The sequence below is a fragment of the Ascaphus truei genome, chromosome 8, assembly GCF_040206685.1.
Source record: "Ascaphus truei isolate aAscTru1 chromosome 8, aAscTru1.hap1, whole genome shotgun sequence".
NCBI lineage: Eukaryota > Metazoa > Chordata > Amphibia > Anura > Ascaphidae > Ascaphus > Ascaphus truei.
The window spans coordinates 72,505,050-72,517,280 of NC_134490.1; the positions used below are offsets into that span (position 1 = coordinate 72,505,050).

General features: G+C 50.5%; 1 protein-coding gene across 2 annotated transcripts in view; it reads right to left on the reverse strand.

The window, feature by feature from the left end:
* The window catches only part of LOC142501958 (solute carrier family 2, facilitated glucose transporter member 3-like), a 52,559-nt gene extending 40,685 nt beyond the window's left edge, over positions 1-11,874 (reverse strand). Inside the window, exons 1-2 of one of the 2 annotated variants that reach the window (XM_075612592.1) lie at positions 10,704-11,874; positions 7,508-7,606 (exon numbers count right to left, since the gene is read on the reverse strand). In XM_075612592.1, the coding sequence (XP_075468707.1) occupies positions 7,508-7,606; positions 10,704-10,718 (114 nt within the window). In that variant the 5' untranslated portion in view covers positions 10,719-11,874. Of the gene's footprint in view, positions 1-3,739; positions 3,873-7,507; positions 7,607-10,703 lie in introns of those variants that run through there. The other variant, XM_075612593.1, reaches the window with a different exon arrangement.
* Between the last annotated feature and the right edge of the window lie 357 nt (positions 11,875-12,231).

Consider the following 12,231-nt stretch of genomic DNA (forward strand, 5'->3'; position numbering starts at 1 on the left):
TTGGTGCATAGGGATGGAAAAACAAGGAGTATAAGAATGTGTAAGAGACAGCTGTGTGTGCATACATATAGCACAGTATGTACAGACATGGCCTATAGCGCTCATGGGAAGAGAGTTCACTTGTGTCAGTAATGACTCATAAAATTTCGATCGCTGTTTAGGCCACTGCTAAGTGTCCCAAACAGTTGCATAAATTTGTATTCATGCAACCGTCTCTCTTTCGGTGTTTTAAGATTACCTTTGAGTATGGCAACCCTCAGATCGTTCATCTTATGGCCAGAGTCAGAGAAATGTTCGCCAACAGGACTGTCTCTTGTTCCGCGTGTGATGCTGTGGCGGTGCAGGTTCATTCTCTTGTTTAGCCCCTGCCCTGTCTCACCTATGTAGTAGCAGCCCCCTGGGCATTTCATGCACATGATGAGGTACACGACATTGCTGGAGGAACAGGTGAACCTTCCTCTGATTTTGTATTCCCGATTCCTGTGTGGTATTTGTATTGTGTCCGCTGTGTAGAGCATTGCGCAGGTTTTGCATCTTCGGTCCTGGCATGGTTTTGTCCCGCATTCAGTTGTACTGCTGAATACTTTACTCCTCACCATAATATTCTTGAGATTATGGGGTTGTCTGTATGATAATAAGGGTGCTTCAGGGAAGACCTGTTGCAGTCTTGTATCTTCCTGGAGGATGGGTTGTAGTTTCCTGGCGATCTTGCGTAGGGCTCCTAGGTGTGGGTTATATGTGACCACCAAAGGTACCCTGTCGCTTGTCTCCTTCTGTTTGTATTCAAGGAGATCAATCTTTGGTATTCTGGTGGCTTTGTGAATTTGCTGGTCTACAATTCTGTGGTTGTACCCACGGTTTATAAAGTCTGATCTCAAGGCTTTAATCCGCTGGTCTCTGTCTGCTGTCTCGGAGCATATCCGGTTGTATCGTATGGCTTGACTGTAGATGGTTGCATGTTTGGTGTGTGTCGGGTGGAAGCTGTTGTCCCTCAAATAGCTGGCTCTGTCTGTAGGTTTGCGGTATACAGAAGTCTGTAGTTGGTTGTTCTTTATAGTAATGGTGGTGTCTAGGAAATGTACTTCATCCGGAGAATGGGTGAGTTTGAGGTTGATGGTCGGGTGGAACGTATTGAAGTTGTCATAGAACTGTAGGAGGTCCTGTTCGCCAGAGGTCCAAATCAGGAGGATGTCATCGATGTAGCAAAGGTATGTAAGGGGTTTCAAGTGACAGGTGGAAAGAAAGTCACTTTCCAGTTTTGCGCAGAACAGATTGGCATACTGTGGCGCCATACGAGTACCCATAGCGGTCCCGGTTGTCTGGAGGTATATGTCATTTCCATATGTGAAGTAGTTATGGGTCAGAATAAATTCAATGCATTTAGTCACTGTCTCTGTGAGTGGCTCCTGCGGTCCCAGAAAGTATCTGCAGGCTGAAATCCCATCCTCGTGGGGGATGTTTGTATAAAGTGACTCTACATCCATAGTTGCTAGTAGTGTTCCTGTTGGGAGTGGGCCAATGGCATTCAGTTTGTTTAGAAGGTCGGTGGTATCCTGGATATAGCTGGGTGTGTTCCTGACAAGTGGTTTTAGAATGCCCTCCACCCAGCCAGAAATATTCTCGGTAAATGTGCCAGATCCAGAGATAATAGGGCGCCCAGGGTTACCCTCTTTGTGAATTTTAGGGAGCATGTAGAATGTACCAGGTTTTGGGTTAGCTGGTATCAGGTCCAGAATTTGTTCTCTTGTGCGGATCGGGAGTGTTTTAATGATCCTGTTGAGTTCTCGCATGTATTTTTTAGTTGGATCCTCCTGCAGTTGGGTGTAATACTTTGAATCAGAGAGTTGCCTGTGTGCTTCCCGCAGGTAGTCTGTGGTGTTCATTATGACCACTGCTCCTCCCTTGTCCGCAGGTTTGATTGTTATGTTGTGGTTGGCCTTTAGCGATTCTATGGCTTTCCTCTCCATCAGTGTCAGATTATATGTTTGTTTCCTTACTTTGTCCAGGATGGTGGTTTTGGCGCTGTGTCTGAAGCTTTCAATGTACCGGTCCAATACCATTGCTCATAGGAAACTCCAATAAAAATACAAAATAATAACATTTTATTAACATATATGCAATAAAGACAACTAATGTGCAATAACTATTTACATATGTAAATAAAATCCCCTCTGTGAAAGATGAACAGCATGAGAGTACTGGATGCGCTGGCCAATGCAGCAGCTAGGATGTAGCCATGGTATGTTGCAATATAAATGTTTAAATGTATCAGTACAGAAAATAGATACTAATGCTCAAACATTTGAAGCAGTGAAGCCATAATGTGCCAAAGAACTGTAGGTGTAAATCCATATGAACATATAGTACCAAAAACAGAAGCTTGAAGATAAACCTCACTAGCAAAATTCAGTCAAAATATTAGAATCCAAAATATCCCTGAATCTGTGGCAACAGAAGACCTCTGCTCATACCTCAGCAGACTCTTCAATGGGATTGATCCAGAGCTGGAAGAGCGCGAGCTGGACTGGGCTCACAGGGCTCTGAGCCCCAGATCAGAAGACCCAAATCGGAAAAGGGACGTGATAGTGAGGATGCACCACTACACAATAAGAGAAAGGATTGTTACCTGCTGTAGAGAGAAAGGTGAAATTCTCTTTGAGGATGTGACGCTACAGATTTTAAACTATCCAAGGTAACTGCAGCCAGACGGCGGGAACTTAAACCACTGACTCTACTACTGAAAGAAAAAGGAATGCGATACAGATGTGGTTTCCCGTTCAAATGACAAGTGCTGAGGAATGGTAAACAGTTGGCCTTACTATACCCCAAAGAAACCGAGAGCTTCCTCCAAAATCTGGGGATCTCCCCATCGCCTAACCCAACATGTCACCAAAATCCCAGAGATCTGGTCACTCGGATGGTCCCTCAGAAAGACTGACTGGACTAAATCAGTAACAGATCACAAGCAAAGAGTGAAGGAGACGGACATCCGCCTGTCTTCCTGTTCCTGACACTGACACACGGTTTATCTAATTGATGCGCATTTTTTCCCCGTTCCGGGCCACGAATGACTGATGAGGAGAAGGGTATCCGACCCAATGGGTCTACCGCGAGGCCGAGAGCAACCCTCATGAGCACAAATACATTCTCTGCAAGAGTTTTTCTCCGAACACGATTCAGTGAGGGATACTGCCTCTTAATGTGGACCCAGTGATCTGGGATCTTGCCTTACCTTGCTTCTCTCACCAATCTGGGGCTGTTGTGGTTGCGGATTATCGGTTCCGTCGCCACTCCAGACAGCTGGACACCGCGACCGGAGCCTTTGTTTTCCGCCCCCCCTTCTGCGCCCCCCCCCCTCCTCTGTTCTCGCCTGCCCCACCTGTGGGGTCCCCCAGCAGGGTGTACTGCAGATTTGGGGACCTGGTGGTGATGTGGGGGAAGGGGGGGGTCGGCTGCAAATGTAGGCCATGATTTAGAATGGGTGCCCAGACAGACATCGAACTCCCCAGTTGAGACACTAACAGGCCAGATGAATACCGATCGATGCTCCCGGCGATACACACCAACAGGTTGGATACTAGGGTAAAACGGGGAGCAGATTAATTAAAAACACAAGTAAGTTTACACAGACAATTTTTAGTATGAGAAAATGATAATACCAATGTACTATAAGTGCTGATAGCAAACACAGTGATATTGGTGGCAATGGGGCAAATAAAAAAATTCTAATCTTACTCACACGGCCACGTGTCAGTACACAGGGAGTAATGGGTTTCTTTCAGGTTCCATCTCCCAGTTGAATTTTCCCTGGTTATCTGTAAGCAACTCAAGCATGCATGTAGCGTCTGTCTTCTTAGGATCACCCCCGATCCCTACAGGAACATTGAAGAAACAATGATTTTAAAAATGGGTATTTATTCACACGTAGAATAAATGAACTTACATAGCAAAATAAATTCACCGGCGACAGAACTCTTCGCGTTCACTGTAGAACTGCCAGGCTCCTGTTGCCGCGTCCGGTATTGCTGCTCGAACGCAGGTCCTCCCAGGAAGTACGGTGGCCATGAATGCTCAAACTGCACACAGAACGGAGCTTGCGGTTCGCAGAATCCTCTGCTTAGGCTCATCCGTTCTGTGTGTCAAGTCCCACAGTGCTTAAAGCTGCAGTTCAGTCAATATCCTGCATGTGTGTTTTTTTTAATAAATCAGTTCTGTAGTAAGAAAAAAAAAAAAGCTGTGTGTGCTGTGCACGTGCATAGTAAGTGAAACTTCTTTGACTTTTGTCACAGAAATTGTATTTGTATTGGTGATGTTTTAATTAAAAATCAAAATACAATTTCATTGACAAAACGCAAATAAATTTGACTTAGAACATGCGTACACATCCCTTGTATTTGCACTAAGCGTGAATTCCTCGTGTGTGTGTGTGTGTGTGACTGTGTGACTGTGCGTGTGACTGTGTGACTGTGTGACTGTGCGTGTGACCGTGCGTGTTACTGTGTGACTGCGTGTGACTGTGCGCGTGACAGTGCGTGTGCGCGTGACAGTGCGTGTAGACCAATAAAAACGTAACTTTGTAAGGGTACTAAAAAATGCAAACTTACAATAAAAACATTTGTATTACGCATGTATCATCAAAATGTGATGAAGGAGAATCGATGTGTGCCTGGCTCACCCTCCGCCTCCGGTCAGCGATCGAGTGTTGAGACGCCTCCACAGTCAGCTACCTGCTTCTTGGTTCCTCTCTGGGGTGTCACGTCACATCTGGTTCTTCGCGTCACGTCACGTCCGGTTTCGGTTTCGGGATCCCTTGTCGGATCCCTTGCCTCTTGTTCCACGTGTGATGCTGTAGCGATACAGATTCATTCTCTTGTTTAGCCCCTGTCCCGTCTCGTCTATGTAGTAGCAGCCCCCTGGGCATTTCATGTACATGATGAGGTACACGACATTGCTGGAGGAACAGGTGAACCTTCCTCTGATTTTGTACTCCAGATTCCTGTGTGGTATGTGTATTGTGCCCGCTGTGTGGAGCATTGCGCAGGTTTTGCATCTTGCGTCCTGGCATGGTCTTGTCCCGCATTCAGTTGTACTGTTGAATACTTTACTCCTCACCAGGGCAGCTATGGTACTTTCCAATGCACAGAGAGTTAATCTCCTTAGAGAAGTCAGCAGCAGCTACTGGCTAATTGAGTAGGATGAGCTCCTGATTGCTCTTGGAGTTTTAAAAGTCAGGAAGTAACTATACACAATGTGGCTGACTGCTGTTCCCAGAGAAGAGGGACAGAGAAGAGTTCTCCCCAGCTATGTGAAGCACAGTCCCCTAGGCTCGCTGGACAGTGGTCGTGGAGCCTGCTGGGACTGCCTGGGTTGTTAATCAAAGGAGAAAGAAAGAAGGATGAAGTGGGGACGTCTGCTCCATACCCTGGAATAACAGATAAGGGAAACCCTATATTGCTGTTTGCAGAGACTGTATATGCTTAACTTTAATAGTACCTGTTTGGGGTGGTATCCAGCTTAGCTGTCCATCCAGTTAGTAAGGGTGGAAGCTGAATGTGTAGTTACTCAGGTTCCTGACGAAGCCACATCACGTGGTGAAACTTTTTGGAGGGGGGGCTAAGCACAGTACACAGACTGCACAGATCGCAGCGAGAGCTTTCACAAACCACTCCGTGAGCTGCAGCATTAGCTGGGAGGACGGACAAGGAGAGTGGAAGCCGGCCCGCTGACGTCACAGCGGGAAAAGCCTGGGGAAAACAGCGCGCTGACGGCATCCACAGAGGAAAGCTACAGCCCCTGCGCCGATCATCGTAGGCAGCGGTTCTCCAGGCGGATCATCGCCCGAAACAGCTGAGCAGCTGAGAATTTTACATTGTCCTTGCAAACTCCAGCCAGCAGCAGAAACTCCACTCTATCTACAGGCAATTATACTTCTTTATCAACCTTTTTATCATATACTTGTTTTTATATTTAAGCATTTTTTCTTGTAAGTGCATAGCATTGTATTTGTTGTCCTTTGTCACCACAGGCGATACATAAAGTTTAAAACATTACATTGCGCCCTTCACATTCTTTTTCTTTCTATTTGAGGTTCTCTCTAAACTAGAGGAGTGGTATCTTCCCCTTGTGGGGCAGCATTTCTTTCACCTGAAAGAAAATCACCTCATACTACAGAAAGACTGAGAGAATCAACCTTTCTCAGATGCACTCTTAACCTAATTGGTCACCCAAACCTAATTGGCAGGGGGCGATTCAATTAATTATCTATCTGTGCTTAGCTTCTGGTCTGCATCTATATAAGGGATAAGAGCTATCATCTTTATACATTTTACTATTTATATACTCTTGTTGTTTAGGTTTTATGAATTATTGTTTTTAGTATTCTATTCCTTGGTTTTAAATATTGTTGTTGATTTTTTGACTCTGTAGCCTGGCGGAAAACATTGGTCTATAATCCACACCCCTAAGTCACTATTTACAACTTCGTATACCTATATGCAGTAGTCTCTGGCCACACCTAGCGCACCCCAATTGCACTTAGGTGCGTGTGCATTTGCACATTTTTTCATTATTTAACCCCTGTAAATAAACCCAGAGAAGAGAAGTACAGAGTTTCCTGCCTTAATATGGGACACAAGACACTGCAACGTGATGCAGACATCACAATATATACACTGCTTTGTACATATTAACTGCTTTGCACATGTACATACACAGACACATTGAGTGGGAACTGCCTTTCAACTCATGAAACTGCCCCCGAATAAATGAGACTGGCCCCAATGAATGAAACTTCCCTCTAATGAGTGAAACTGCCCCCCGAGTGAGGGAGACTGTCCCCCCCAGTGTGTGAGACTGCCACCCAGTGAGTGAGACCGCCACTCACAGTGACTGACTGCCCTCAATGAGTGAGACTGCCTCCCAGTGTGTGAGACTGCCTCCCGGTGAGTGAGACTGCCTCCCGGTGAGTGAGACTGACTCCCAGTGTGTGAGACTGCCTCCCGGTGAGTGCGACTGCCTCCCAGTGTGTGAGACTGCCTCCCAGTGTGTGAGACTGCCTCCCGGTGAGTGAGACTGCCTCCCAGTGTGTGAGACTGCCTCCCGGTGTGTGAGACTGCCTCCCAGTGTGTGAGACTGCCTCCCGGTGAGTGCGACTGCCTCCCAGTGTGTGAGACTGCCTCCCAGTGTGTGAGACTGCCTCCCAGTGTGTGAGACTGCCTCCCGGTGAGTGAGACTGACTCCCGGTGAGTGAGACTGACTCCCAGTGTGTGAGACTGCCTCCCGGTGAGTGAGACTGCCTCCCAGTGTGTGAGACTGCCTCCCGGTGAGTGAGACTGCCTCCCGGTGAGTGAGACTGCCTCCCGGTGAATGTGAATGCCTCCCGGTGAGTGAGACTGCCTCCCGGTGAGTGTGAATGCCTCCCGGTGAGTGAGACTGCCTCCTGGTGAGTGAGACTGCCTCCCGGTGAGTGTGAATGCACTTTTCCTTCTATTGATCTTTCGTTTCTCACCTTTTCTGGAGCATTTATCACTCCCGTGTTGTACCCGAATTGAAAAGAGCCAATCGCTGCCACCGTAACAGCGAAAACCAGTGACCATGTGACCCGCCCCTATGAACAGAAATAAACCGTAAAGAGACATTCTTATAAAGTGGGTATCCACAGCGCTCTGCACATAGGAATGTTACACAGCGCTCTGCACATAGGAATGTTACACAGCGCTCTGCACATAGGAATGTTACACACCGCTCTGCACATAGGAATGATACACAGCGCTCTGCGCATAGGAATGTTACACAGCGCTCTGCACATAGGAATGATACACATCGCTCTGCACGTGGGGACCATGAGTGCTGAGAGCAGATGGAGATAGGAGTGATCCAAAAAGCCCCCCCCCCCCAAACACACACAAACTGCACTATAATAAGAAGCTCACAGCTGGAGCTGCACAATTCAGACCCCCATGCAGCACCGATAGGATGGGACCCCCATGCAGCACCGATAGGATGGGACCCCAATACAGCACCGATAGGATGGGACCCCATACAGCACCGATAGGATGGGACCCCCATACAGCACCGATAGGATGGGACCCCCATACAGCACCGATAGGATGGGACCCCTATACTGCACCGATAGGATGGGACCCCCATACAGCACCGATAGGATGTGACCCCCATACAGCACCGATAGGATGGGACCCCCATACTGCACCGATAGGATGGGACCCCATACAGCACCGATAGGATGGGACCCCCATGCAGCACCGATAGGATGGGACCCCCATACAGCACCGATAGTATGGGACCCCCATACAGCACCGATAGGATGGGACCCCCATGCAGCACCGATAGGATGGGACCCCCATGCAGCACCGATAGGATGGGACCCCCATGCAGCACCGATAGGATGGGACCCCCATGCAGCACCGATAGGATGGGACCCCCATGCAGCACCGATAGGATGGGACCCCAATACAGCACCGATAGGATGGGACCCCATACAGCACCGATAGGATGTGACCCCCATACAGCACCGATAGGATGGGACCCCCATGCAGCACCGATAGGATGGGACCCCCATGCAGCACCGATAGGATGGGACCCCCATACAGCACCGATAGGATGGGACCCCATACAGCACCGATAGAATGGGACCCCCATGCAGCACCGATAGGATGGGACCCCCATGCAGCACCGATAGGATGGGACCCCCATGCAGCACCGATAGGATGGGACCCCCATACAGCACCGATAGTATGGGACCCCCATACAGCACTGATAGGATGGGACCCCCATGCAGCACCGATAGGATGGGACCCCCATACAGCACCGATAGGATGGGACCCCCATACAGCACCGATAGGATGGGACCCCCATACAGCACCGATAGGATGGGACCCCCATGCAGCACCGATAGGATGGGACCCCCATGCAGCACCGATAGGATGGGACCCCCATGCAGCACCGATAGGATGGGACCCCCATGCAGCACCGATAGTATGGGACCCCCATGCAGCACCGATAGGATGGGACCCCCATGCAGCACCGATAGGATGGGACCCCCATGCAGCACCGATAGGATGGGACCCCCATGCAGCACCGATAGGATGGGACCCCCATGCAGCACCGATAGGATGGGACCCCCATGCAGCACCGATAGGATGGGACCCCCATACAGCACCGATAGGATGGGACCCCCATACAGCACCGATAGGATGGGACCCCCATACAGCACCGATAGGATGGGACCCCCATACAGCACCGATAGTATGGGACCCCCATACAGCACCGATAGGATGGGACCCCCATGCAGCACCGATAGGATGGGACCCCCATACAGCACCGATAGGATGGGACCCCCATGCAGCACCGATAGGATGGGACCCCCATGCAGCACCGATAGGATGGGACCCCCATACAGCACCGATAGGATGGAACCCCCATGCAGCACCGATAGGATGAGACCCCCATACAGCACCGATAGGATGAGACCCCCATACAGCACCGATAGGATGGGACCCCCATGCAGCACCGATAGGATGGAACCCCCATACAGCACCGATAGGATGAGACCCCCATACAGCACCGATAGGATGGGACCCCCATGCTGCACCGATAGGATGGGACCCCCATGCTGCACCGATAGGATGGGACCCCCATGCAGCACCGATAGGATGGGACCCCCATACAGCACCGATAGGATGGGACCCCCATACAGCACCGATAGGATGGGACCCCCATACTGCACCGATAGCATGGGACCCCCATACTGCACCGATAGGATGGGACCCCCATACTGCACCGATAGGATGTGACCCCCATACAGCACCGATAGGATGGGACCCCAATACAGCACCGATAGGATGGGACCCCCATACAGCACCGATAGGATGGGACCCCCATACAGCACCGATAGGATGGGACCCCAATACAGCACCGATAGGATGGGACCCCCATACTGCACCGATAGGATGGGACCCCCATACAGCACCGATAGGATGGGACCCCAATACAGCACCGATAGGATGGGACCCCCATACAGCACCGATAGGATGGGACCCCCATGCAGCACCGATAGGATGTGACCCCCATACAGCACCGATAGGATGGGACCCCCATGCAGCACCGATAGGATGGGACGCCCATATAGCACCGATAGGATGGGACCCCCATGCAGCACCGATAGGATGGGACCCCCATACAGCACAGATAGGATGGGACCCCTATACTGCACCGATAGGATGGGACCCCCATACAGCACCGATAGGATGGGACCCCCATACAGCACCGATAGGATGGGACCCCCATACAGCACCGATAGGATGGGACCCCCATGCAGCACCGATAGGATGGGACCCCCATACAGCACCGATAGGATGGGACCCCCATGCAGCACCGATAGGATGGGACCCCCATACAGCACCGATAGGATGGGACCCCCATACTGCACCGATAGGATGGGACCCCAATACAGCACCGATAGGATGGGACCCCCATGCAGCACCGATAGGATGTGACCCCCATACAGCACCGATAGGATGGGACCCCCATACAGCACCGATAGGATGGGAACCCGCTGCAGCCATACTGTGACTGATGTCTGAAAGGAATGAGGGGTCCTATTTATAGGGATCCCAGGTACAGCTGTAGTAAGAGGGGGGCTCAGGCAGAGAGGGACCTCGTCCACACACCGAAGCATCACCCACCTTTTCAGCCTCCATCCTTTCAGGAACCTGTCCGACCGAGGGTTAAATCAAATGCCAGGACAGGGTCCTCTCCAAACAGGTCCCCCTCTCCCTGTCTCACTCTCTCCTCTATTTCTGGGACTCGGCTCTTCTTTCTTTTCTACTCCTTCTCTCTATATATTTCTCCTTCCCTGCTTCTCTCTCTATATATACATATATATCCCTCTGATCCTTCTCTCTACATATATATATATATATCACTTGGATCTCTCTCTCTTTATATGCAGTATATACACACTTCCCTCCCTCTGTGTTTATTTGAATGTGTGCTGCCCCCACGCTGTTCCTGTCTGCCCCGGATTACAGCGCTGCTCCTTTCTCCCCCTGAGTAGGATTACAGCGCTGCTCCTTTCTCCCCCTGTCCCTGAGTAGGATTACAGCGCTGCTCCTTTCTCCCCCTGCCCCTGAGTAGGATTACAGCGCTGCTCCTTTCTCCCCCTGCCCCTGAGTAGGATTACAGCGCTGCTCCTTTCTCCCCCTGCCCCTGAGTAGGATTACAGCGCTGCTCCTTTCTCCCCCTGCCCCTGAGTAGGATTACAGCGCTGCTCCTTTCTCCCCCTGTCCCTGAGTAGGATTACAGCGCTGCTCCTTTCTCCCCCTGTCCCTGAGTAGGATTACAGCGCTGCTCCTTTCTCCCCCTGCCCCTGAGTAGGATTACAGCGCTGCTCCTTTCTCCCCCTGCCCCTGAGTAGGATTACAGCGCTGCTCCTTTCTCCCCCTGTCCCTGAGTAGGATTACAGCGCTGCTCCTTTCTCCCCCTGTCCCTGAGTAGGATTACAGCGCTGCTCCTTTCTCCCCCTGTCCCTGAGTAGGATTACAGCGCTGCTCCTTTCTCCCCCTGCCCCTGAGTAGGATTACAGCGCTGCTCCTTTCTCCCCCTGTCCCTGAGTAGGATTACAGTGCTGCTCCTTTCTCCCCCTGCCCCTGAGTAGGATTACAGCGCTGCTCCTTTCTCCCCGTCCCTAAATAGGATTACAGCGCTGCTCCTTTCTCCCCCTGTCCCTGAGTAGGATTACAGCGCTGCTCCTTTCTCCCCCTGTCCCTAAATAGGATTACAGCGCTGCTCCTTTCTCCGGGGAGTTTTTGAATCCCTCTCACGCGCCGCCCCTGGTTTCCTTAGCAGGAAACCCCATTTTAAAAAAAAATAATTTTCACACAAGCCGTTTAACTGTCAGCCGCATGTCACCTTCCAGCGCGAGGCTCCCACCTCCCAGCGCGAGGCTCTCGCGGTGACATTACCGGCTAGCGTCACCATCATCTCAGTAATGGTCTGTGACTGGTTGAACCCGCCTCACTCACACCGCATCCCAGAGACTTTCCTCTGTGCGATACACACCGACCCTGGGACTGATTTCTATGGTGTAACAGTTTGTTAACTGAGTTATGTCCTCCTGTGCGTGTGCTCACACATCAGCAAAGGAAGAGTTATTAGGACGGCATACATCATTATAAAGCTCATACATTGTGTATCAGCCAGTGCAGAGTTTGC